General features: G+C 38.9%; 2 protein-coding genes across 2 annotated transcripts in view; one reads left to right on the top strand and one right to left on the bottom strand.

Moving 5' to 3' along the window:
- Positions 1-11,152, bottom strand: part of CSTF3 (cleavage stimulation factor subunit 3) — a 51,175-nt gene extending 40,023 nt beyond the window's left edge. The window contains exons 1-3 of the mRNA XM_075755267.1: positions 10,928-11,152; positions 1,301-1,402; positions 1,076-1,171 (exon numbers count right to left, since the gene is read on the bottom strand). Coding sequence (XP_075611382.1) covers positions 1,076-1,171; positions 1,301-1,402; positions 10,928-10,957 — 228 coding nt within the window. The 5' untranslated portion in view covers positions 10,958-11,152. The remainder of the gene's footprint in view (positions 1-1,075; positions 1,172-1,300; positions 1,403-10,927) is intronic.
- A 120-nt stretch (positions 11,153-11,272) lies between these two features.
- The window catches only part of HIPK3 (homeodomain interacting protein kinase 3), a 111,935-nt gene continuing 95,545 nt past the window's right edge, over positions 11,273-27,662 (top strand). The window contains exon 1 of the mRNA XM_075755255.1: positions 11,273-12,072. The gene's annotated coding sequence lies outside the window, so the exon portion shown is untranslated. The remainder of the gene's footprint in view (positions 12,073-27,662) is intronic.

Genomic DNA, 27,662 nt, shown 5'->3' with positions numbered 1-27,662 from the left:
ATCCCAAATATGTCCAATCACAGACATTCCAACTACTCCTACAAACTACTGGAAACAAAATAGTGAAAATTCTATGATATTTAATTAGGTAATATTAAATTTAGGTTGCACTATAACATCTTACTATAAACTGCAATATAAAAATTTGTTAGATTACCACAATCCCAATTTTATTTAAGAATCTTTAAAATTTACTGCCAGAACACACTCGGATATGTAATTTAATGTAAAATAAGATATGATAGCTATACAATGCAGTTTGGCTACTCAGATTGCTGCTCAGCAATTCTCACATAAAATGGAAAAAAAATAGCTATCTCATTTCTATCTACAGAACACAAGTCTCAACCCCCATAATTCCGCATGTAGAAGATCTGTCTCAAGAAAAATGTGCAGCTAGAAGATCCCCACAAAATGCATGTGTATTAGTATTAAATATCAGCTACAGAAATTTTTTTTAAAATATCCAATTATTCAGTGCATTTCATGGCATGTCGTTAAAGATTGTTTAAATGATCAATGCACTTAATGGGAAGTTTTATATAGTTATGTAAATAATCACAATTTTGTTGGGATTTTTAGAAGCTAATGAGTTGTGCTAATGCATTTTCCCAGGATTCCATTCCAGAAATCAGCTTCCATCCCACACCCTCCCTGAAAACACTGTTCACAGAAACAATTCCCTAAGGAAGCAAAAAAATTAAAAGATCCATTCACAGAAAGCCACTCAAATAAGTTTGTACGTATAAATAAAAAAAAGTCCTCTAAATAAATGACACGGGAGGCAATAAATTGACACGACAAGTAAATAAAAGGCTAAAGCACTCCAATACCATTAAAACGGTTTTAATGTTGTTGCAATTCCATAATGCAACAATCATCAACTCATAAAAGACCCAATACTTTAGAATTCATTTTAATCACTCCTTTGTACCTATTTTACAAAATAAAGGCAAGGCATATTTAAAATCCCCTTTACCCTAGATATTATGTACCTATCTTATTTATGCTTATCAAAGTGTAAACTTAAACTCCTATTAAATGTTATATAAGAAAAAAATGTAAAAATATTAACCTCTGCTTCAATGTACAGTTTCCAGAATCTGCCAGAACTGGGGAACTGGGCAACAAGGCGTTCATAGGTCTTCCGTGCTTTGTCTATAGGTTGATTCTAAAAATTGAAAATCAAAACAGCATTTACAATATTATGATTTATGTAAATGAATATGCTGATTTTACTCCAGAACCAAATAGTGTGAGTGGACCATAGATAAGGAAATGTAATCCTATGTCACTAAACCTGTGCCTCTCGAATGAGAATGCTCCACGCGTCAAGGTCATATGGATTTTCTTCTAGTTTCTTTTCAGCTTTCTTCACTTTTTCTGGGACATATTCAGCAGCCTAGAAAAATCAAAAAGAAGACATAAGAGATCACAAGTAGAGTTTGACAAGTTCTGTCCCCGCTACAAAGTCAAGCTGACGACAACATTCTGACAGTGTAATAATCCCAATCACAGTTTTTATGCTGTAGTTACAAAATTGTTATTTTTTCTGGAAAAAAAGTTGTCCCAGTAAGATAATGCACTCTTGCCACAAGAAGTTCTACATACTTGGTGATCTAGCAAAAAAGCTGGACTAAACTGTTTCCAAAACACTAGAACAAATTTGAATTTGCCAGAAGATTTATTGCACTATGAATTTTAAACAGTTTGACTGACCTGAAACTTAAGATGAAAAAGTAAATTCAGGTCAATTTTTCTATTGCAGACCTCAGCCAAACAAATCTAGGTTACTGCAAAGAGTCATTCTGTATATGCAGGACAGTATTTCATATCACACATTACATAGAGATTTAACAATAAAGCTAGGAGATGACAGTTCTAGCAGCAACATACATATGTTATTCAAGCATAATTTGTTAACTTTCTGATCTGTCAGTCAGTGTATTCTTTAACTACCTTAAACCACTTTTTTTTTTTTTTACACTCAGACATTCTATTTGAGTTTAAAAGCTTTTTTGATACTAAAAGCTTTACCAAATTGAACAACTTGTTAACATAGTTACTATTATAGTATAGGTTTAAGGGTTCTTTTAAAAGACTTGTGGGAATATCTTACTTTATGCTCTCCAGAAATTTTTTCTAGATTTAACACTGCTAGCACAAAGTAGATGAAAAAAAATTACAATCCGATGATCACATACAGACAAGCTTTAAAATACATTTGTTACAATCCTAAATTATATGAAGTTATTTATTAAGCATGAAATATGGTTCTGACCTGTACTCCAAAAAGCTTATTTACTAACTTTCCAAACTTGACTCATTTTCAGGCAGATGTTAGCAGTCCCAAATCACACGATCAAGTAAATTCTTGCCTTCATGAGATGTAATGATAACCTGTAAATTATTACTACAAGACCTTTCTTGTGAAATTTTACAAGTTAGCTAGATAATTACTGTTAGAATATACAATCCTGTATAGTGCAGTGTGACTGATTCACTGTACAGAAAATTCTAAAAAAAACTCTGTCAATTGCTAAAAGATTATTTCAAGGAAATAATTTTAATTCTTAATATTGGACCTAGGTCAATACATAGCTCTGAAGATGAAAAAGACAGTAAACAGGACAGAGAGAACTGATACTCCTATCAAAGGTGCCATCACACACTTCTAAAGGGAAAGAGAAGGTAACTAGACATCACAGAGGTATGACTTCTAGTAAAATTAACAAGCATCATTATCACACATCACTCCTGAAGGAAAGCAGATGTTCCAAGAATACAAATCCAAGGTATTATTAATGGATTTTACTGGAAGACCATTTACAGTGGCATTATATGAAGATAAGCTGCCAGTGAAATATTGTACAAAACAGTGACTTAAAAAAAGACAAGAAAAAGCTGGGGCTAGCAAATGCAGTAAGCCTGAGCTGCTTAGGAACATCAACTTTATTTTTAGGAGTGTTCTGCCCCTTTGCTTTTGTCAACCTCTGCAAATGCACCACTATACAACAGTTGTTTATGTTATACATTGCAATTCAACTTGATCATTTAAAAAAGCTACGATATTTTTGAGTATTTTTCAGCACTACCTGACTACAGTCAGTCCTACTAGCAGGATACAACTCAAGGCATATCCCTTAGAAGAATTTAAATTAAACTTACTTTTAAAATGGACAAATGATCAAAAATGTTGCAGAACTGTTAAACTGACATGTAATAGCAGTCATGCATGAAAGGGACAAGGAAAAAAATCAGTACGAGGGGCTTTATAGGAGTTTTCAATTTAATTTGAGTCATTCTTCGCATTAATTGCTCAGTGCAAAGCTGTGAAGGCAAGTATCACGTCCCACAGCAAACCAAATTATAAAATTAATTTGATTTTAAAAAAAAATCAAAAATTAGTAGCTCAAAGTTGTCAGCTCAAAAGTAGTAAATTTATACATTTCCATATGAATATTCTTACATCCCTAAGTCCATCAAAATTCTGACTCTGCAATACTGCATGTTATAGTTCAACTGATACAGGCTTAAGAAGCAAAACAGAGTATGAAATGATCTATTTCTTCCACAATGATATGCATAAACATATTTCAGCTTACAGAAGACAACACTGAAGCTGAAATTTCCAAAGTTTAAAGACTATTTATCTCTGCAGATGACCCAAAGTCGAAATGTTGTTTATTCAATAAAGCACTAATTCAAATTTGTCCACATGAGTGGTAAGCATTGCTTCCCATATTCCATTTCAGTGAAATTGACTTGTCTCAGATATTCCACCAAGCATATATTATTCTGCATTCAATTAGATAGAGATACTTATCAGGAGTACCGTTAATGTTGGCTACAATAAAAAAACCAAACCACCCTACAAAAAAACAACTGAAGCATTTGTGGAAAGACAGTGTCCTGCACTGAAAGTAGTGACATTCAAACAGGAAAAAGTAGAATGGGCCACTGAAACTCTCCTCAGCTATTTTTAGTAGTAGTTCAGTTGTGTTATCTCAAACCTTTCCATGTGACATGCAAAACTCAACTGACACGGCAGTGAAACAGTTAAGGCTTCCCGGAACTTGATTTCATCAATGCAGATATAGGGCAATAAACCCAGAAAGGTGGAAACAAATCAAGCTGGTGAAAAAATAAGTGCTGATAAAACGCATAATCATAGCAATTCTACATTAATTTTGTATGTTTGATACAGGACTCCTAATCTGTGTAAGAAGTGTAATAAAATGTTCATTCTTTTATCAGAAAAAAAAATACAAATTTCCTAAATTAGCAAATATTCACTTCGCAGCAGATAAAGTTCTCCATGCAGTTATATAGACAAAACCTACAGGAATTCTACAGAACTGAAAATAGTGATAGGATCAGGGTTTTAAACTAGACTGCCTAGAATTGCTTGTACCTTATGTCACATGTAAGAAAAATCCCAACTTCTTAAGGCCAGTGAGCACTCCTTCTGTCCATATCCATCTCCGGGATGGATAAAAGCCATCCGCATTTCAGAGAGTGTCCTGGCTGTATCCGAGCCAAAACAAGGACTCATTACCTTGCACCTTCACAAATAATCATGCCTGATACACTGGAGAAATCAACACAGGATTTCCAGTCTGGACCGTTTTGCCAGAACTAGGAGTGTTAGCAAAGACACATTCAGTTACACATCAAACCTGTGAGGACACCTACCACAAGCACGCAGTGAAATGAACAAGGAGCTTGACTTTTAACCTAGCTCAGCTATAGCCAGAAATGTTTGATCCCAGTTTTGAAAACTGCATGTTAACTGTACTCCATGGTTAGATCTGGAGTTAACTTAGTAACTTTGATCTGCAGTTACCACAGTTCAAGGATATTTGGCTTTTCATTATGTATTTTTTATTGTACTGCTTGCACAACACCAATACCCAACACTGTGAAGACTTAATTCATGGGTGTTTGTTCACTGCCATGATCCTGCCCATAGATAAGCATTTTCAGTCCCTCCTTCAGGTTAACAGAGGCATTTCAGTTAATCATGTCCTGTAACTAGCCAGTTCAGGGAGTTAAATCAGCAGAAAAATAATCCTATTAAAAAAGTGATTAACTTTCTAACGGTTCAGCTCCTTGATCAGGATAAGATGTGATGCAGAATAAAGGATGCAAAATCATACAGGACTTTAGCAGTCCCAACTTAGCTCAGCTTAAACTACCATAGAACTGCACCTAATGAGATAGATACTGGCTTTTAACTTTTCTTTAGTGCCTGAAAAAAAATGCTGCAAAGAATTATTGCACACAAACTAGAAAAATACTTTTTTTTCCTCTGCTTTTGATAACCGTGTTTGGTATATCTCCCACATAACCAGGCTCCTATCCCACAAACAACCCTCTGAAGATCACGGAATTATTTTAGCACTTAAAGTTCCATGTTCGCAAGTATCCGTATTATTACCATCTAGTCTGATTCACAGCTTTTTATTATTTATGCACAGATAAATAGCAACTGATTTTTACTACGAATTGATACTAACTAAGAGTGTAAAATGGTATTTATGACCACAGTTTCCAAAAATCTGAGAAGACCTAAAACCAAATTATCCAACAGGAAGTCTAGGAGCTCCTTCTGCCTGAGAGAACAAGAACAGAAGAAACAAAGTTGACTTTTAGTATTTAGTAAAAGTTATTTATCAATTATCTTCAAGGAAATTTTTTTTGTTTATATCTTGCTGCTAAAAGCAACACTTAACACTTTCCCCAGGCCTCTGAGAATGAACTCTCATGATTCCAAAGTGTCTAATAAAATACCCAGCCTAACACCTCTTTTGACTATTTGCACCACCTAATGTATCAATTGCTTAAAGCATCCTTGTGTTTCCACTAAAGGATCTTCTGCAGTCAAAAGGAAAGGTATTTAAACAGCTGTTCCACCAAAGTGGTCAGTTTAAGATGCTTTAAAAACTACCACCAAGATGTATTGGCCATTGTACACAAAAAAGTCGGAATTTTAATGACTAGTTCATTCAAATTGGTTCAACATCCAAAAGGAGTTTTATGTCCATTAAGATAGAAGCTACTGGTTGGAGGTTGTGGCTGGCTGTTGCAGTTTAGCACAGCCTGGACTGTAACAGACCCAGTGAATATGATTTCAAATATACTAACATGCAACTTAAAAAGGCATTGTTAGTTGTCCAGTTAGGTTAATTTACAGGTTTGTTTAGCCTAAGTTTTTTTCCTTTTTAGTTTAGTTATAGTTGTATGTGCACAGAACAAGTTTTAAAAACCCTTCTTTGGTAACACATCCCTTCATTGCACTATAATTACACCTTATCAATCTTTGCACTTTCTTAAATCTGCTTTTTAATGCCTTGCCTTACTCTATTCTACAGCTAAGTCAATTCAATTTTTGTCTTTTAAGACTGGGTCATTACTAACAGACATAACCCAGCATATTAACCGTAATTAATTTAAAAGGATACTTTCGTAAGTACTGCCTGTCCGTCCCCGTCCCCCCCAATCTGGACTGTTGTATACCTCTGAGCAAATCAACAGTTTTAGATTAGTAATGATTGCCATTCTTTCTTCATGAGACTGTTTCCCAAACATTAGCACTTAGACAGACACATTTACCACTAACTTCCTCTTGGCATACCTGAAACTTTCTGACCCTGGAAATGCAGCTAAAACATAGATTGTTTACAATTGTGTAAAAATTGGGAAAAAATCCACATTTACCAACTCAAGTCTTCCTCCACCAATCCTTGTGTTCATTCTGTTTACAACACATTCCTACAGTAAATGTAAATGGTGACAGTAAACCCAGTTTTGCTACATATCATATAAACCAATATGCTCTTAGAGGAGTTTCTTTCAAATGGCTCCTCCTGAGAAGTTAAATCCACACAATCCTGCAAGAATAAACTTCTGCTTTCAGTATTGCATGCAATGACATCTATTTTTAAAATGCTAAGCTCAAGTTAACTACAATAACATTTACTATTGCATTCAGAATTCAGAAACTTACACAATGTGCTATAGCAGACACAAGGCATGAATGAAAGGAAGGAGTAGGAAGAGACAAAAGTACCAGTAAGAAACTGGAACAGACTGCTCTAGAGGTTTTTTTCTATAGCCACAGAAACAATACAGACATCTTGTTTTCCACAGCTCAGTCTTGGACCAGATTCATATTCATGTAAAGTAACATGCATCACAGACTGGAGGATGTATCTCAGTTACAGTAAGCATGAAATGCATGTTCTAGCCTTAAAAGATTAGAAGGCAACTAATACAGGGGTAAAGCAAATATTGCATCAAGTCTTCAGATAAAATTGATGCCTGGCAAGTATATATTTACGAAGTGGACAAGAATAGAGGTTCGGCCATGGTAGAAAGCGGCAGAGAGCACAATGAATTTAGGTCTTGTTAGAGAGTACATGAAACAACCACCACACGATTGAAATGAATCTAGATGTGTACATTAAGGTCCAGAAAAATGTAAAGACATACATAGGTGCGAGTGCCTACTCTTTGTAACCTTGACACATGAAGAGATTGAGAAGAGCGTGTCAGGGAACTCTCTGGCAAACAGTGGCAGATGCAGCCTTTCAGTCTACAAATGTGGATTTCTATGATACAGACAGGGTTAAGTGTTTGGTATTCTAAAAACTGACCTTGGAAATTCTGGTTTGTTAAACATCATGCAGACCTTACCAGGAGTCTGGCAGGGACCTAACAGATTTTAAGTCCTGATGTCATTCGACCAGTTCTGCAGAAATTAATTTGGGTCCAGCATAGTTAACACAGTGCAAGAATTTAAAATATACTACCATAGTGGTGACTACATCACATTTTTTTCCCGCCCTGCCTCAGTGTGGTCTACAATAATGATGCAAGGAAGAGAAAAAACTAAATAATGTAGCTTAGACTCCTGATCTACACAGTAAAGCAGCCTAACAACGACTGAAGCTAAGCTCAGCCTAAAGGCAGTAAAGCCACATTTCAATTCCACTGCACCTGGTACAAAATAAAGCCTCCTAAACCCCAGGCTGGGTCTCTTTAACCTTACAGTCCCTTTACTCTCCCACCTTCCCTATATCCAACATTCCACACACTGTTCTTCCTTCCAACACCACCACAACCTTGTACTTACTGGAGACAGCATGGCAATTTGATAGTCACCTGGCTGCTTTGGAAAGTCCCCTCCAAACCCTAAGATCTGAGAAGCAAGATGCAGACACCTCTGCATGTCAGTGAGTCAGAGTTAACAATTCTGATTTGTTAATGAACTTAACACCTGCATCATACACTATCCCACGTACATCTTATGCACATGGATGCAAATTAACTGTACAATCACCCCCTTATATTGATCTATGTGACAATCAATGAAAATGGCACCTAAAAAATCAACAGTTGGTCATGGAAGCCGAAAATGAAACCTGAAACACCAAATGAGATGCAATTCAACCTCTGCCTAACTTCAGATTCCTACAGAAAGGAACATTTAAAACTGTAAGAATATCGCGCATGCAAAGTCAGAGCGCCCTTCAGTTAGCACTAGGTTACAATATAGAACAGCTCCAGTGTGGGGAAGGGAGCAAGGCACAACTGGCCCAATCACAAAGCTTTGTTGTTTGTCCTTCCATAGAATCACAGTGGATTTAGGTCTATTGTGCTCTGTAAGACTACACTTAGACTGGCATCAATGCTTACTTAAGGTACACCTGCCTCACTACTGGATGAGTGGCACCTATGGTGTGGAAAACTTCACGGTAGTATTGCTAAATACACTGATATCAAATTATGGCCTATCTTAACATTAGAAGTAAGCAACAGAAGTCTACCAGGGTAAGAAAAAAAAAATAAATGTAGAGGACAACTTAGTGAAATGGAAGAAAATTGATGGGAGAGAACTGTCCATAACAAAATTAGACACTTCTAGGAAACCAGAATCCAGAGGCCTTCATAAGGAAGATGGGAGTAGGAAAAACCCCAAAATTTAAACCAACCCATAAACCTTTTTTTAATTTAAAGTGCACCTAACATGAAAATTGTAATCACAATGGGTAAAAAGGATGAACCCTAATATGGATCAAAAAAAAAATCCAAACCATATGTTAAACTACATGCTCTATTTTGGCTGCAAATAATGATTTGCATTTTTTTTGAATGCTAAAACCCTCTGTAATGTGGCATCATAATATTAAAGCTGTTACTTTCCAGAATAACTTTTACTTCAGTATGCAGACAATAATTCAACCTTTTGCATATTAAATTCTCCCTTGCAAAAGAAAATAAAACCTTGTCAGCATTGTTTTTAAGTTAAATAGTAATATATTTCAAGCTACAGAATCGCACTACTTTAACCAGATGTTTCATTATGCAATTAAACATCAACATAATTTGTTTAAAAAATATATTGGAGTGGGTAGGCTTAAATGTGAAATGCATTGCACATCAGGATTACCAAAATGTTACTGTAGCATATTGTTACTTCTTTGTAGCCATCTACCTTGTGATGAAGTAAACCATTCTGAAGAATCTCTTGCTTAAACATACTACAAGTATACTTATTAACCTGACCAGCTTTGAGCATACAGGCTGGTAATTCATAAGATGTTTTCCTAATGAGACAGAAACTGGGTATTTCACATTCTGAGCACTTGTCTTTCCTACCCCTCAGAACTGGTGATCTTACAAAGAATTTGCATGCCACCCTTTCAGAGTACAGGCCCAGACACAAACATAACCTGTTTTGTAAAGAAACTGACATTCTACAAAGAAAAGCTTCTTAAGGGACCACTAAGACATCAGCTTAACTTTAAGTATTTTTCTAGGCTACGTTGGCCACTAAGGCATGCCACAGTGTTATCAATCATTCCTCCTTTGGTCAGGAACTTTCATCTCCATCTCTCCAATTAATACCGATTTTAAACATAGCCCTAACTATTAAAAACACCTGTTTAGAGAAATTCTGCCAGGAATTAGGAGATAGTTCATGGTAATACCAGATTTAAAAAAGATGACATACAAAACTCTGATTGCACCTGCCTAGAAAATAAGTTATGATACATATTTTAGTATATTAAAAAACCCAAGCCAAAACTAACTGAAATGGTAGTTATTCCCCCCTAAGAGCAAGACTGCTGCACCACAAAGAAGATTCTTTATTAAATAAGCATATTTTTCTTGTTTCTAATTTAAACGTGTTTTAATAACGTCTTATTCTGGAGGAAAGGAGTACTGTTAAAGAGGCACATAGCCTTATATGTTAAGCGCGTATGTTCAGCAAACGGTCACTTTACAAAACACTGCAAATGTAGCAGTGTAAGCAGCTCATCCAGGTTTCAGTTTTCTTGCGGAGTGCATGTACTCAATGACCACAAATAAATGAGATAAGGAAAGCGAAGCTCACTGGAGTGTCTACTGTCCACCTCGACCTGAATTAAAGTTCGCTTACCAGGAACGCGAAGGCTGAGAGAGACATAGTTTTCAGACCGTTATCGGGTTTACCGAGGACGGACGCTGGGAGCGGCTCCCCGCACCCCCTTCCCCCAGCGCAACGCTTCGCTGACGGAATAAACTCGAATTCCTCAAAATGGGTGTGTGCGGTGGGGGAGGGGAATCCTTCGCCGACCACGCCGCTGAGGGCACCGGCAGAGCTTGCAGGCGTGGGAAGGAGGCAAGGGCCGCCCTTCCGCACCCCGGCCGCGGTCCCCTCAGCCACCGGGGCGGCTCGCGGTGCGGCTGCCAGCACAACGGCAGCTGCGGGCGGCGGCCGGCCCCACGCGCTGCGCCCCGCCGCCCTGCCGAGGCCTGCCGAGGCCGGCCACCACCAGGCAGCCCCGGGCCGGGCCGCGACGCCCCACCGCCACGGTGGCCCTAGCTCTCACTGTTGCCCTCAGTGAGCGGCCTACGACCTCACCCTCCTCCTGCTCACCTGATCGCCGGCAGGTCCCTCTCCGGACATGGCGTGCTAAAACACGGCTGGGGCACAGAGGCCCTAAACAGATTAAAAAAATCTCTTTAAAAGGGCGCCCGGCACTGCTGCCGCCGCCGCGGGCAGCTTCACCGGTCGCGCCAAGCGCCGCGGCCCGCAGTTCCAGCAGCGTTAGCAATAAAATGGCGGCGCAGCGCCTCCGGTCCGGCTTTCAGCGGGGGCGGGAGGGGGGAGGAGCGGCGCCGCGCCGTGCGGGGGACGATGGGAAAAGCCAGAGGCGGCACGCGGGGAAAGAGGCAGGAGGCAGGAAGTGCATCACGGCAGCGCGAGGCTCTGGGGCGGAAGTGATCAGTGAGTGTGTTCCCGCGGGAGGCGCCTGAGGGAGGCTCCGTATGGCGAGGGGGGCGCGGCGGCCCGGCACCCGCAGCGGGGCCTGGCTTTCCTCCCCGGCCTTGTGGGGGGCAGGCCTGTCTCCCGCGGGCCAGCCCCGCCTGCCTCCCGCCGCGTAGGAGAAGGGCGAAGCACCGGGGTCCATTCCGGAGCCGCGAACGGGGCGCTCCCTGAGGGGCGGCCAAGTAGGGCCCTGGGGGCCGCAGTGGTTGTACTCATGGCGCTCGTAAGGTTCGCAGTGTGGGCGTTTTCTCCCATCGCTCGGTCCCCGTTTCGTGGCAGACCGCTTGTTGTTGAAGTTCCGAAGGACAGCGGGCAGAAACTAGGAGGTTTTGGTGACCTCTAGCCCTGGCCATGCGGGCTTGTCATGGGCTACTTCTTTAACGAAGCGTTGCCTGTTGAACAGTCGCTTCTTTGCAGCAAGCCGGCACTCTGCCCTTGGTGAGGTAACGTCAGCAATGTCTGCTAGCAGTAGACCTATCCCGTCCACCTCACAAGAGCTCTTGTTAATCAAGGAGGCAAGTTCAAAAGACAGGCTAAGAGGTCGTCATCTCAAAAGACCTCAAGGACACAGGAGGCAGCTCCCCCTAAAGCTACTTAACTTTATTTACAAAGTAATCACCAGTCTGTCTGTGAGAGAAGGGCTTTGAATCGGCCACTGCAGAGAAACTGTCTGCTATATGAAACAAATTCGTTGAAGGAGGCTTGACAGATACTAAGGTGAAAGCTGACTTGGCTGCCTTCACAACAACAGTGTAAGTGTTATTAACATTGTATAATACAATCATATTTATACAGAAATACTTGATACTAGCATTCTTTGGGTTCCTCTTGGCTTCATTTTCCAAAAGTCACCTTCTTAAACCACAGTAATGTGTGGAAAGAGGACATAAGAAAAACATTACATATAACCTTTTTTCCTGAAGCTTGACCCTGCCCCCCCCCCCAAAAAAAAGGGGGAGCAGATAGTAAACACTTATTTGACCAATCTATGAAGTAATATTTTTCTTCTCAGTACTGAAGAATTTTGATTCTGTTATTCTTTAGAAGTGAAATACAAACATGCCTATCAATTTGTCTTGATAGATGAGCTGTCCTGTTCTCTGATTTCCTAGAGAATAGTGATTTTGGTATATGAGGCTAATTTGTTGTTTCTCAGGGGCTATTTCTTCTGTGTCACAACAGGCTCCATTTTAAAAGTATTTGATAGATAAATACAATTTCTTTCCAAAAAATGGCATTTCTAATTCATCAGTGTAATGTTTTTGCAGTTCCCATCTAGGAACCAATTCCTTATAAGTAATTGCTTAAAGCAATGCTGGTGAAACTTCTAATTAGATAATACATATGTTATTCTAGGTCTACAGACTGTCAGCTGTCTTAGTGGCCTGGTTGACATTTCGTTCTAGTCCTTTGGTTTTTTGTTCAAGTATATTTGTATTCTAATTTTAGCTGCTTCTGATTTTGGGATTGCCTTCAGCTTCATAAAATGTTAAAGGTGTGTTTGAATGACAACAGCACCAACAACATCTTGCTTGACTAATAGAATGAGTAGTAAAGAGCAAAATAAGTGATGCCTAATGTCATTAAGACTTTGCTCCTTACCTCCTATAGCCCCTCACCCTGCATAATAAAATAATGTGCTTTCTCTTAAACTGGTGGTGTTCTTGATTTCTGTAATTGCATGCATAGAACAGACTTTGGGCAAAACTCCAGCTGCTGTAAATACAACCAGTGCCTATTCCTCTCTGTCAAGTGTTGCTTTGATATCTTGAGTGAGCTGCAGCTCTAATACATGATGGTCTTAACTCTGATCTGTTAGTTGGAGAAAATTAAAAGGACCATTAAGGTACAGAAACAAAATTAAATTTTAAATTCTTATTGATACTTTGTATCTTACTGCTTCAGTCCTAATAGCTTCCCTTGTTTTGAAGGTAAATGTGAACTTTTTCACAACTGTGTGATAATGAAGATGTTTATGTTTTGATGTGAATCTCACAAGGGGCAGTATTACTTATAAAACCTGTGTGCAAATGATAGGTTATGTTTCAAAGTAACTTTGAAAATGTTTTCTTGTCTTAAATTTAGAGTTTAGATATAACAGTGTTAGCTTAACTCAAGTTTTGCCTCACTGTAACTTAAATTTGGTCCTCATGCAAAAGTCTACTGGCTTCTGAGTAGTGTTGTAAGTTTGTTAGTTGACCCATTTGACAGGCTGATTTGGAGCTTTCTTGTTGATGGTATGGGAGCGAATAATAGGGATGCAGCAGCTAAGCTTATAACAACAACTTAGTTGCTAATTCCTTCTGTGTAGCTCAAATGTTGTTTTAGAATGTGGCTGTTCCTTCCCTTCCTTCTGAAGCTGCGTCATTTCTAGTGGAGTAGCTGAAGGCTTTTAGTCTGAGGTAACTGGAGCAGTGAAGACATGATTACAGGCCTGTCTGCTTGGGAAGGCTGCACTTTAATTTTCAGATGGTTTGTGCTATCAAAGCAACAGGACTTTGATAATATGTACTATGCTGTAGTGATTCATGCTTAGTTCAGTAATTGACATGAAACTTAATGGCAAGCTATGAGTTAACAAGTAAACTATTGTGGATTATACTGTTCTGTGACTGTTGCAGAAATTGAAAACATCTGAAACTGAACATGAGTTGAAGACTACTATACCTACAGTTCAGTGGTACTTAAATATTTCTGCTTGTAAAAAATAGACAAAAAACCCCCACAACTGCAAGAAAATGAGATCTTAAAACAAATAGATGTTGAACCTTAAAGGCTGCCAGGCCAAGATCTTGGCAAACCATAAAGTGGAGCAAACTTGAAAGGAAACTCTTTTCACAGAGTTGGGGCAGTCATTATCAAATAGAGCTGATACACCTGTCTTCCAAGTGATTTTAGCTGCCATGGCAGATTATGTTTTAATACTAGTTATGAAATTGCAGGTTTTGTGCAACCCTTTTAGTGCAACTCTATAACCACTAAAAACATTGCTTGGAAACTTTTTTCAAAAGGATTCACTCACAGATATAATTGTCTGCTCAATGCTAGAGAGAATGTTTACAGCTTTAGATTTGAACTACCCTAATAATTTCTGTGTGTTAATGCTGAATCTCAAACTACCTGAATGCAGAGGATATTGAGAATTGTCCTCCCCACTCCACCATAATATTATTGGAGGCTGTGTGCTGTGTCACCCCTCTTCTGAGAGGGATTTCAGCATGGGTAGGAAGATATGTTGACCTGAAAACCGAGAGACCTTGTCTTGCTATTGGCCAGGGTGATGGTGAGCCCTGTTGTTTCTTCAGCTGAGAGTTCTGCAGTACTTGAGTACCCCTATAGAGCCCACAATCTGTCCTTTTATATTTCTAAATTAACAACACCATGGGAATTCTGTGAACTAAAAAAAGAAGGTAGTCCAAATTTATATTCCCATAGGCCATAATTAAGAACGAAATTAATCTTTCTGCCAAACTAGTTTTGCTCCCTATTTGACATCCACTGTTTTAGAGTGAGGTGTGTCTCACTAATTGGTTACATCAATGGCAAAGGTGAGGAAGGAAGCAAAATCCAAGCTAACAAGCTTTGCTGAGTTTGTTTTCTTGGGCTCTGCACTGGTACTGCTGGAGTTTGTAGTGAAGAGTGAAGGAAGCAGCTGGGAGGATTTGGGGGGTGGTGGTGGTGGTAAGGCAATAGTGCTCAGCTGAAAATGGTATCCTATAAGGACCTTTCAGTTGACAGGAATGTCAGTGTGTGAAACTATTTGCATGGCTGTGTGACTGGTAGGAGCTGTGGCATCAGATCTGTTGCCTGAGTAATACTGTCTGAAATAGATTCCTTTCTGGGCATTTCTCATTCTGATCACCATGTCACGTGCAGCACGGTGCTACAGAGAGCCTTTCTTTGCTCTAAATACGTGATTTATAGGTGCTGAAGTAGGAGATTAAGGCAGTGAGCCACTTGCTCATTGTGTGAGACTCAGACTGATGTATGCACTGTGGGATTTGGAATATGGAAGACCTCAATATGTCAAAATGATGCAGCCTGGGTATTGGATCTGTTGCTGCGCCTATGTTGCCAGCCAGTAGTGGTCTCTTCTATTATCAGTAGCTGGGGAGGAGATGTCTTGTCTTGTTCTGCCTTGTTTCCAATTCATGTCTTCTGTTGCCATGCTTCCCATTTGACTATTGTAGGCAATCTGAAAGGCATGGTAGGTGTTCACGGTGTGTGTGTTATTCCAGCTACCAGTGTCTGAGATGCTGGCGGTTATCATCCCAGTCGAGGTTTAAAATGTGGAGAGGGTCATGCGTCATGAAAGGTGTCTAGATTAGAGGCACAGAAACCTAAGTTATGACAGCAATAGCAAAGGATGAAACTGTGTCCCCTGTTACCCAGTGAATCAGGCTTCATGATCACAGTCTGTTAGGAAATTAGAAAGAAGGGAATCAGTGGCATGCAGTGGTAAACAATGTGGGTGTAATGCAATGAAAGAAAGTTTCTTTTCTGGAGAATAGAGAGAAATTTGTCACGTTTTAAAATCAGTTTATTTAAGGAGTGAAACTAATTTAGAAATTTAGTATATAAGCAGAGAACAAAGGTGAATGGATTAGTGAATAACTAGGGTGAGTAGTAGACAATAATTGTAGCGGACTGCATAGTTGCAGTAATGTATTTTAATAGTGTAAAAAGATGTTAAAATTATGGATTGAATTCTAGCCTCCTCAACATCAATTAATTTGCTTGAATTGGCTATCATTTAATGCTATTTAACACAGTATTGCCTTGTTTATTTTTTGTAAGTAGCTTTTCAGCTTTCCAAGAAAAGTATAAATAATCCACATGTAGACCAAACAAGCTTTTTAAAAATCTTGTTCTGTTTTTATTCCAGTGTGCTTTTCCAGTATAAGTAGTTGTTCTCTTTCTATAACGCTACTCGCTGTTGTGGATCAGTATTAGTCTTCCTCAACATTTATTTATATTACATTGTGGATTCTTTGGAAGATTTACCATAACGAAATGAAATCTGAAGCTGGATGTCTGTTTAAAACTGTATTTCAATGATGAAACATTAAGCAGAGAGAATAGTACTGAAAGTTAAGCCAACAGCTGGATATCCTCAGAGGCAGAGTTACATTGGGGTTTTTTTCTAAGATTTGTGGACGAATATTTATGGATGTACCATTTATAGTCTACATATAGTGAGTCCAACATGTCCTGAATGCTTTGGGTGTATAGTATGTGTGCAGATCAGTTCTCCAGTACATGCACAGTCTCGCATGTCCAGCAGCAATTTCTATGGCATTCCTGCATGCCTACCACCAGGCTGCAACAGTGTCCAAGTGTCTGAAAATCGGAGAGAGGCTAATGTCCTCCAGTTCTGCCTGGACAAAATTTCTGGCAGAAAAATAGAGGAAATCTAGAAAAACTCAAATTGCAGAACAAAGTTTAAAACAAACAAAAACTCTCAACCAAATAAAAAAAAACCCATAGAAACAAACCCCCAAACTAATAAACCCCCCCCCCCCAGCTGAATAATGCTATTTGCCTGTGTACTGGATTAAAGTGGAGTCCAAACAAGCCTTTCAGCTAGAGGGATAAAGATGAAGCAACGGATACAAATACAGCAGCACAGTTCACTAGTTGCAGCGTTCTCAAATTTTTGAGTGTTTGACTTTGTAACCTAAGTATTTTTGAAGTAGCTAAAACCTGTTCAATGACCACTACCATGGCTAGATCTCTTCTTGCCGTTTGTCCCTGTCGGCTTGTGACCGCTCCGTGTCCCCAGCCCCGACTCCCCCGGGAGGTGGCAGACAAACACCGCTCCGGCTCGCCTGGAACCGGAGCAAGGGGACAGGCAGCACGGACCTGGCAGCTGCCCAACAGCAAAAAATGGCAAGGCAGTAACTTCGGGTCTTTTTGTGTCGATTACAGGACTTTTTCCTGCCGTGTTACTATTTGACATCAGAAGTGGCTTTCTATGAATCCTACTATGAGTCACAGCTTGCAACGATGGATCATTTTTATAGTATTTTAACTTTACCTTATTTTAGGAAAAAGTCACGCGCATCCGAGTTTTAAGGATATTAATACTCAAAGGTAATAATAAGGGCAGAAAATAGAAGAATACGGAAGGAAAGTAGAGGCATCAAAGGATGGTTGGAAATCAAAGAGGGAACTTGCCGGTATGTGGCATAGCAATCATCATCCAACAAATAAAAAGAACAAAGTAGGGTGGGGCAGAACATACTTATTTGTAATAGGTGTTGCACATTTTTGCAAACCAGTATTCAGCTTCGGTTGTTTTCCAGTGTATGCTTACTCTGGTTGTAAATACATAGACAAAGCCTTTTAAAAACAGCGCTGAATGCAGTTATTTCTCACTTGGGATCAGTGATACAAAATTCAGTGTTTATTGTGATTATCTGATATAATACTGGAGTGCTTCCAAAAATGTTAGTGATTAACAGCAAATGAAAACTGAGTACCTAAGCATAGTGTTGCTTGCACTCAAATGCCTTTTACTTAGCTGAATAATCCAATGATCGTAAGATGAGGGCGTACAAGTAAGTTTATAAGACATTAGATGCTATTAATTTTCAAAATATATTGGAATACATAAACATAGAACATCACAGGTTTCCACCTCAGCCTGTTTTGGGTAGAACTCTTGTTTTCTTAAATACAAGTTGTCCACAAACTAGGAAGTTCAGCCTGCTGACATAAATCCTACCTATTCAAGCGCTGTGTTTGTGCAGTCTAGAGAAACAGGAAAGGTGGAACTGGCCAACCAGTCCACCTGTAATGGGGGTGGGGAGGTTGCTATGTGACTATAGTATTTGATGTTTTACTTGAAAGCTCAGCTCCAGGAAACAAGGGTTTACATAAGAATCAATCAATCTTTCTTTCTTCTGAGTTAGTTTCCTTCTATTACGAAACAAAGCTTGTTTATGTGTTCCAAGTACATCGCAAACTCTCAGAAACCTGGAAGCAATGTGAAAGGAACTAATGTTTAGGCTTCTTGTAATGTCCTTATTTTAGGTAAGCTTGACTTACAAATCTTGGAAATGCAAGTATCCTCCTGGTGCTGGAATAGCAATCACTCCATCCTTCCACATTCATGGTGTACAGCTTGATCCACAAAATGTTCCTTGCCTCAGTACACCTTCAAAAGCTATTGTGACTGTCCTGTGTGTCCCACCTCAAGCTGCACTTCTGTCTCTAATGCAGCTATTGGCAGAGTTTTTGAAGAAATAACTAATGTTTCTGACCTCTGTAAATCTCCTATACTGGTGATGTTACCTAGTCCAGACTTAGACCTGCATGCTGCACTTGAAATAACAGCTCCCTTTGAGTTTATCCCTGTGTAAATTTACCTTGGCAGATTGCGTGCTCTTTGAATTAAGGATTATGTTTTCATATTTATCTATAAAGCATCTGGGTACCATGGTGATCAGATCAGACAAGCAGACACTTAAATTTGCACTTAATGTTAGCTGATAATGCCAGGGTCCTTTTCCATAAGAAGCTGTGTTCTTCATGTTAACAGAGCTGTGTTCTCTAGTAAAAACAGTGATTCCAAGTCTAGCATATGCTATTTTTTAGTAAATTAGTAGGGACACAAAGCGAAGGAGGTGCTTTTACATTCTCTTTATTAGCTAAGCTTGTAGTTAGCAGTGAAGTTACTGCATTTGAAGCTCAGTCATGGTACCTCAGCTCAACTATCACATGCTATAGTAGAATTTGCTTTGGTTTTGTATTTCTGAACTAGCATAACACTACACTTTGAAATCTCAGTTAAAGGAAACGTCTCAGCCTAAATATAAGAAAAAATATTCTAGTCAGTCTGAAAAGTATTACCTCTTCTAGGGAGCTCTAATTACATATTGATGGTACTTAAATCTTACATTAATTTCATGTTACATTCATGCATTTGTGGGGTTTTTTTCTTTGTGTTATTTTGACAGTTTTTAAATAATAATACGTGGATGACTGTTTACTCTGGAACACTCATTTAATTTTATTAGCATGTGGAGGGAAATGAGGCAGAAAAGCTCTTGTTCTAAGCAGTAACTTTGTGAAGACTGGGGACAATTCCTGTGGAAAATTCCTCCCTGATTATGGTACGCATTATCACATACTGTTTGTGAGTTGCTATCGCTATACGGTGAAGCAGTTAAAACCCTCAATGGTGAGCTACAGGACAGGCCATGAAGCAGTTCTTTTCATGTATTAATATAATTTTAGTTGCATATATGTGTATGTGTCGTGGTTTTACCCCAGCCGGCAGCTGAGTACCACGCAGCCGCTCGTTCACTCCCCCCCATCGGGATGGGAAAGAGAATCAGAAGAGTTAAAGTGAGAAAACTCGTGGGTTGAGATAAAGACAGTTTAATAGGTAAAGCAAAAGCCGCGTGCACAAGCAAAGCAAAGCAAGGAATTCATTCACCACTTCCCATGGGCGGGCAGGTGTTCAGCCATCTCCAGGAAAGCAGGGCTCTGTCACGCGTAATGGTTACTTGGGAAGACAAACGCCATCACTCCGAATGCCGCCGCCCCCCCCCCTCCTCTTCCTCCAAGCTCCTTATAAACTGAGCATGACGTCATATAGTATGGAATACCCCTTTGGTCAGTTTGGGTCACCTGTCCTGTCTGTGTCTCCTCCCAACTTCTTGTCCACCCCCAGCCATCCTGCTGGCAGGGCAGTGCAAGAAGCAGAAAAGGCCTTGGCCCCGTGTAAACACTGCTCAACAATAAGTCCATAGAACAAAAACATCTCTATATTATCAATGCTGTCTCCAGCACAAATCCAAAACGTATCCCCACACTAGCTACTATGAAGAAAAATCAATCCTCTCAGCTGAAACCAGGACAGTATGTAAATGTAAAATTACCCAAAACATAATGATCTTGCAATGATCTAACACAAAAATGAGTGCGCCATGGATTTTTATTATGTTTGTTTGCTCCTTGACCAGAAATTATCTGCCTCTATTTCTCATCATTCAGTCTTTCTGTTGTCACTCTTCTTGCGGTAGTTTGTTCTGGTTTTGTTCCTGGAAGAAGCAGAACAAAAGCTGTATCACAAGTATGCATCCATTCCACTGTAGGAAAACCAGCATTTCAATGCAAATTTGATCAACAGTGAAGGAATCCCACAACTTTCCTTTTTATTTCTGTAATTCATTAGAAATTATGAGCACAGAAGGATGTATGTATCCCAGCACACTTTGGGAATGCCATCCACTCAGACATGACAGTAGGTTTGGGGATATTGTCAGTGCTAATTACCTGTAAATGCAAGTGCCCCTTGCAACAACTATAGCTTTCCCAGTTACAAACATATTGCCAGCAGATCTGAAACAATTTGGCAGTAACTGTTTTCACGGAATGATAGAAACATGCTTTTAGGTTATTGTTTGGATGCTAAAAGTTCCAGGGAACTTTCTCACGAAGCTTTATGTGTATAAAAAGCTCTGGACCTACTGTGGTTTACACATCAAGATGTGTTTTCTGCAGCATGCGCTCGTGTTCCTGAGTGAAATACAGCCTATGTAAGAATCACTGATCTGTCAGAACAGAACCAGTTCAGTCTGTGGATCTGTGTCAATATAGTCTGACAAACTTGCTGCTAATGTTTTTTGTGAACTTCAGCTCTAAAACACCTTCTGAAACTCCCATTGCCATCTCCTTGCAGAAACATTGCATGCCTAAAGAGCAACGGGTCTCTATCCTAGTAATTAGGGAGAACAGAATCCATTTCTATGTTGTGTTATAGACTACTCCTACATTAACTTTGTTACTACTAAGAAATAAATTTCAGGGGCCTCCTTTATCCCATGACCCCCCCAGATGAGCAGAGAAGTTATCCCTTAATTCCTTTTGGGTGCAAGCAAGAAATAACGTTGTGTGCTGAGGTCCTGTACGTCTCAGAACACAGAGTCAGGGAGCTCTAGTTGTCTACGTGCTGGTGAGATCGAAGGCATGGCAGCAGCATGGAAACTGTCAACAATGGCATGGTATTATGGAGGGATATACGAGTCTTGTTGAAAAGCATGTGATAACTTGCTGCTTGATTCACATACTGCTGACAAATGTTTAGGGAGTATGATAAGCTAACTAATGACTGTACCTATGTGATAGATTGAAGGGTGACACATAATAGTGTCTCGTAAGTTATTTACTCATCAAAGGATGTAATTGTGTTTAGAAAAGCTGAAAGATGGCAGGTTTGGCTGGTTGTGTTAGAGTAGTTAAAAGACTTAATGCTTTGTGTATGTTACCTAGTTCAATGTGCTTTTTTTCAGCCTTATCTTTATTCTTCCACTTTGCTTTGTGTTTCTTCCTTTGCTGTATGACTCATTTTTATAATACCCTTTTGTTAGAATTATCTGCTGTTTTTCATCATTAATCCTATTCCTTCCTTTTGCTACTCTCCTTTTCAAATCTGCTTTGAGAATTCATACGTTTATAAATTCATGATCTTTTCTGCATTTTTCTAGCAGAAGCTAGCTGTCGGTACTAGTTACCAGTGTTAAAGAACCGTGCCTAAGCTATTTACCAGATCATTATGTATCTCTTCTTTTCTGAACATATTCAAGTCTGTAGGGGAAAACACTGCTGTATGCACCGGAAAAGTGAGAACGCTGTAAGAAATGTAAATTAATACCAAGAAGTAATGAGGAAAAATGCCACTGTTTTAAATGTAGTGGGAAATGACCATTAAAATCATGATAAAATTTGAAAAAATATTTACTAATATTTTCAAAATCCTCAGAAGAATACTATGGATTAAGGAGTGTTAAGGCTTGTTTTATTCCTTTCCTTTGTACTTAAAATTTTGAGCATCTGTCATTAATACTCAAACAGAAGCACTCTATCCAAGAGAACTAACTAGTTAGATTAAATACATTTTAAATGTCTATACAGCTTTTTAAAATGCCTATAAGTGTATCCACATGCATACATAAAATTGAGGAAAGAACTGCCATGTCTCTTTTCCAGCTGTATTTCATTCATACTGGTTTTTTTATTTAATTCATATTAAAAAGGAGGCCATATAGCACATGATGGTAACAACATGAACAAAGGCATTTATAAAACCCAGATGTACAGTGTCTGGGTGAAAAGACAGTTTCAGTCCTGAATGTGGAAATACATATTTATTATTTTTTTTCTAAATCTGTTTAAAATATTTCATAATGTTAAAATACATTTTAGTTCAGACAGGCCTTAGGAGCTGTTTGGGCTGATGCTGTTGTTTCTGTATACTCAGGGCATGGCTTATACTTTTTTCTCATATTTTGGTTATTTGACATAGGATTATAGAAAACAAACTGAACTGTTACAAACGTAGGACATAAGTTACATACATCTAAGGTGATACAGCATGTTGTCTCAGAGCCATCTGGCAGCTTTCTGGTAGCATTGCCGTCTATTTCGGTAAAACATCTGAGTGACAGTGAACAACAAATGACTGAGAAATTCCAATAGTGTAAGGAAGAGGAATGAAACACAAGCAATTATTCTGAGAGAAACTAATTTAGCTTGTACTTTTGTGAATTCAGAAAAAAATATTATTCATAATGATGATCTGAATATGTAGGATTCAATTAGTTTCTTCTGTATTTCAGAAAGGTTTTGAATAAATACGTTTTCCCGTTCTATTCTGAGAATAAAAAGGTAAAGAAATACTTAGGCACTTGTAAAATGATACAAATCAGGGAAAGTTTTATGTTTCTTTTCTGTGAGCAGTACTAGTAAATAACTGTAGAATATCCTTTATAGAAGTTGCCCAGATTTTTTTACTGGGGGTAAAGAGGCGATCTCATTAGTTGACCTTCTAGGTAATACTTTTTAGGGAGTAATGCAGGGGTTTTTTCTATTAAAAAAAGGGCACATACCGAAAACAATGTCTGAAATAATGTTTAGAATCCAGTGTTACAATATGTAATAATTAAACCTGCCATAGGCTAAAGCAGATACCAAGTGCTCAGAGAGCATCACCAGTTCACAAAGTTATTACTGTAGGAAAGAGTAATCACCCCCACCCACTTCTCTTTATCTGACTTTGTAAATAAGAAATTGTAAATACAAAGCTAAAATCTTTGATTTGTCAAAGCCTGTTTCTCTGTATGGAAGGAATTCCCTCCTTCAAGCTGTAGGCACTCTTGACATTTACAGTCAAATCCGTCTCTAATTACAGAGTAATGAATGCTTAAAATTGGAGTGTAATTTCAAAAATATTATAAAAATAAACAACAGCCAGACCTGGGGTCACCATTACTAAAGAAAGAAAAAGTCCAAACCTACCATCTGGAGAGTTTGTGCTTTTTGCATGGGTATCATTTCATATTGACTGTTGGATCCTTATTTCTTCTCCTTAGATTGTCCTTGGCTTTGGTTTAACTTCTGATCCTAGAGAAGTTAATTGGAAAGCTCACAAAGATCTTACTTGTGTACTGCTTTAAAGAATCACTTGTGGTAATTTGCAGAGCTTTGGCTGCAAAATGGGATTGTAGTATATTTGAGGTATCTTGTTCTGAGTGCAATGCTGTCTTTTACACATCAGATCTGTCAGATCCTGTAGACTAGGATTTAGGGCATTTGCCCCCTAATTGCAAGAACAATGTCTTGTTGTCCCTAACAATTACTATAAAAATGTGAAGAGGTGCTGTAGTTGTTCTAGAGGAAGTTGTATTTTTGCCACCTATTGATCCTTCAAATCCTTTTAGGAACTGGCTATTTTTGAAAAAAAAAAAAAAAAAAAAAAATCACAAAATCATTATTGAATTGGCTCTCTGGCCTGCATCCTCTGCCTCTGTTCCTGACCAGAAAAGAAAAAAGGGGTTGGGGGAAAAGAGGAGAGAAGAGGAAAAAAAAGGCATTCAGTCCAGGCTGGTATGGCACCTCTAGGCTGTTTGAGTAGGGGGAGAAGTAACCAGCTTTTATAAAGAAGGTTCCAATTACGAAGAGCAAAAAGGTAAAACCAGCAGAAGACATATTAGCTTGTTTTCTTGCTTATTTAAAATTTCCCTACCAGCTTTTGAGAATCCTATCACATCCATCTCTGCTATTCATAAAGCATCAGTCCTGCTTTTTTCATTGCTGTCTCTGCTACTGGCAGTATGCTTGCACCTCAGTAGTTCTTCTTTACTATAGGTTAGCTAGCTCCGTTAGCAAGTCAACGTATGAAATCCAGAATGTGATTTGGGACCTGTAAAACTTCACTAGTTTAGTGGATACTGAGCTGGGCTGTTTTCCTTGCAGGATCTTCCCTATTCTCTCTAAAGGCTTGTAAGATTTTCTTTCTTTCTTTCTTTTTCTTTTTTTTTCTCTCTTTATTTTATTCTCTCTGCCTTTTCTTCCTTACAGAACATTCGATTTAGTAAATTCCATTCAGACAGGATCTTAAAAAAAAAAAAAAGTAGAAGATATTTAGGAAAAACCTCCAAACCCAAAGCACGTACTCTGGTCATTTCTCTGATATAATTTGTGCCAGTAACTGTGTCACATTGCTCTGCACAGCACTGGGATTTGCACGTGTGTCATGGGTGACAGAGTCTACTTTATATTCTCTTTGTAAATGTCAAGGTAAGAGGTAAACAGCCTCCTCCCAGACACTACTGAAGTAGCTCTAGGACTACGGAGTACGTGCCATGGTACTCATTAAATTGTGCCCTGGTTTCCTCAAGTATCCTAGTGTAGGAGTTGTTACTGAGGCAACACAAGGAATACTGCGCGACTCCCATGAAAACAAGTCACTGGGGTGTGTCAGGCATCTACGTACACAGTGGATCTGGATTGAAAATTGTCTTGTTTTTTTAAGTTAAGCAACTGAGAAAAGCAAATGGGGATGGAAATCGTAATGTAAAAAGAGTGCTTAAAGGTTTTTTTAATATTTATTTGGATTTTACATTACTTTTCTGTGCTTTGGGTAGGAGAGAATAGAAATGCTGCTCATCAGCTGACCTGAGCTTGCATGAAGCTGATGGGTGAGTGGCTTTACCAAATGGCAGCCTTCTCACCTGTCAAGCCTGATACTGAAAGTTGAGCAGAATCATTCCCAGGTTGGACCGGGAAGAATAATTTCTCTATTTTATATGGAGAAATTTCTCCATGGAGCACTAGTCTTTTGTCTGTGCTAGCTGCACAAAGGTGCAGAGCGACCCAACGAAGGATACGACTATGTTGTTCTAAACAAGTGTGGTTGTGATAGTTGAAGTGGTCTGCTGAAGTCACAGCTTTTACATTTGGCTAGAAATAGATGGGAAGCAGAAACCTTTTCAGTTAGCCCCAAATGAAAGTGCAGTCCCTAGAGACAGGCAGCACAGTTCTTTCATATTAAGTCATAAGTTGCATATAGTTGTTTGTCTAACCTTTTTGGCTTTTTGTGTCTGTACAGCAGATGTTAATGCACCTGAAAATAGAAAGTCTGAAGCTTATATATTCATCCTTGTTTCATATTTTAAAGCATGTGTGTATATTTATATATGTATCTATAAAAATACATATACAAATATGTATGACAGGCCCCTTTAACGGTAATCCCTGACCCATTCATTTGCATCATGCACAGCTGACTACCATTTATCTGCTTTGTTCCCCAGAGCCCATTTTATATGTTAACATCCACGTTGCTCTTGCTGGTAGGATGGGCAGAGATTGTAACGGGAATTACAAGGCAGTGACAGGCTTCCTGCAATGCTGTCTCTTGGAAAAAACCTACTTGCTGCTATCCTTCTTCAAAGCAGGGTGTGTGTAGATACCATTCTATGGTGGCTTCCATTTGAAAGTCCTCGTGAAAATCCTTCTGAAAGTATACAAGGCAAGCAAGCTGTGCAAGTTGTTGCCTAATACAGGTATACCTCCAGGTGTATTTTCTGCTCAAATCCTGTGTTCTAGAGCATCTTTATATATAGTGGCTAAATGTTCTGATAATAGCAACCTCAGACAGGTAATGCGAGATCTGCATGTAGTGGTGCTTGTTGGGTTAGCTAATATCAGAATTACTTGTTTTGGCAAACTACTGCATGTTGCCTAACACTTGTTCCTCAGGTGCCACAAACAAATCCCAGAAATGAAAAATTTTTGTTAGTAGGATTTGGAAGAGTTTTGAAGTAGTTTACTTTGCCATGGTGATGAAGTATGAGGACATATATGAATTTAGGACCAGCTTGAAAGACCTGGGAGGAAGCATATTTCAGTGAGTGCTTTGGCTGTGTTGTTAATACCTGTTAGGAAAGGGCTCCATCCCAGGCTACTCTTCCACCTGCTGCTGGGTTTCCCTGCCAGCTTAGCCAGTCAACTCATTTCAGACTGTAGACAGATGATAAGGTGGCATATAGGCACTCTGGATGCAAAATCAAGATTAAAAAATGGAAGAAAAATAAAGGTTGAAGCATGGAAGTGCAAGAACAAGGAGAAATCACTGTAAAGACTCTGAATTACTGATGGTTCTAAGCTTGATCAGGCAAAAAAATTCTCTTAATGACCATAAATGTATGTTTAAATTACTGAAACAAAATGAGTGGCAGGATACTAACACATGTGGCGGCATCCTTATATCTAAAAAGGTTAGGCAGAAACAAAATGTATTCCACTCAAAACACATGCAGAAAGGAAGAAAATGGGTACAAATGAGGGCTTCATCTTAGTGGGGTGTCCAAGACAAGCCTCTGTATTTACTGAATAACTACTGCATGGGCTGCTACATCCGTTGACCTCTATGCACAGGTTTTATTGTACCATCATGCCATCATGTAGATACAGGAGAAAGATTAGCTCTTAAAAACAAGTTTTAAAATAATTGCTTTAGAGCAATTTTGAAAGATTTTTTTTTTCTTCTATTCAACCATGAAATGGAAGTGTCCTGCTGATGGCTCCAACGTATTTTTTAATTGAATAATTAACATGGATAATAAGCATTCAGCAGTGTTTTTGTTGGTAATCACTGGATTTACTAATCTCCCAGAAGGTGGGATGATTCAGAATCTTTTAATGCCCCAAAATAGAAGATAATTAAAAGCCTACATACACAACTTGAAATAGAATCGAGTCCAAATGCCGAAGAGGAAAAATTAGAAAATAATCTTGAGGGAAAAATGGGGGGGGGGGGGGGGGGGGGGGAGAAGGAAGGAAAATAATAGTCCTAAGTACTAATAATAGTAAGGATACTTATGAAATTACATTTTAAGTATTTGAAGTTTTCCTTACTCTGCCACACTTTGCAAGTGGCCGAGACTTCTTTCAGAAAAATCCTCAGCCTGTGCTAGTTTCTTAGCAGGGCTTTGCTGCTTGCTGCGTGGTAGGTGGACTTGGCTGGACTGAGAGCAGAGCACTCACAAAA

Source organism: Balearica regulorum, chromosome 5 (genome assembly GCF_011004875.1).
Source record: "Balearica regulorum gibbericeps isolate bBalReg1 chromosome 5, bBalReg1.pri, whole genome shotgun sequence".
NCBI classification, from domain to species: domain Eukaryota; kingdom Metazoa; phylum Chordata; class Aves; order Gruiformes; family Gruidae; genus Balearica; species Balearica regulorum.
This window is presented reverse-complemented; position numbering and strand designations above follow the sequence as displayed.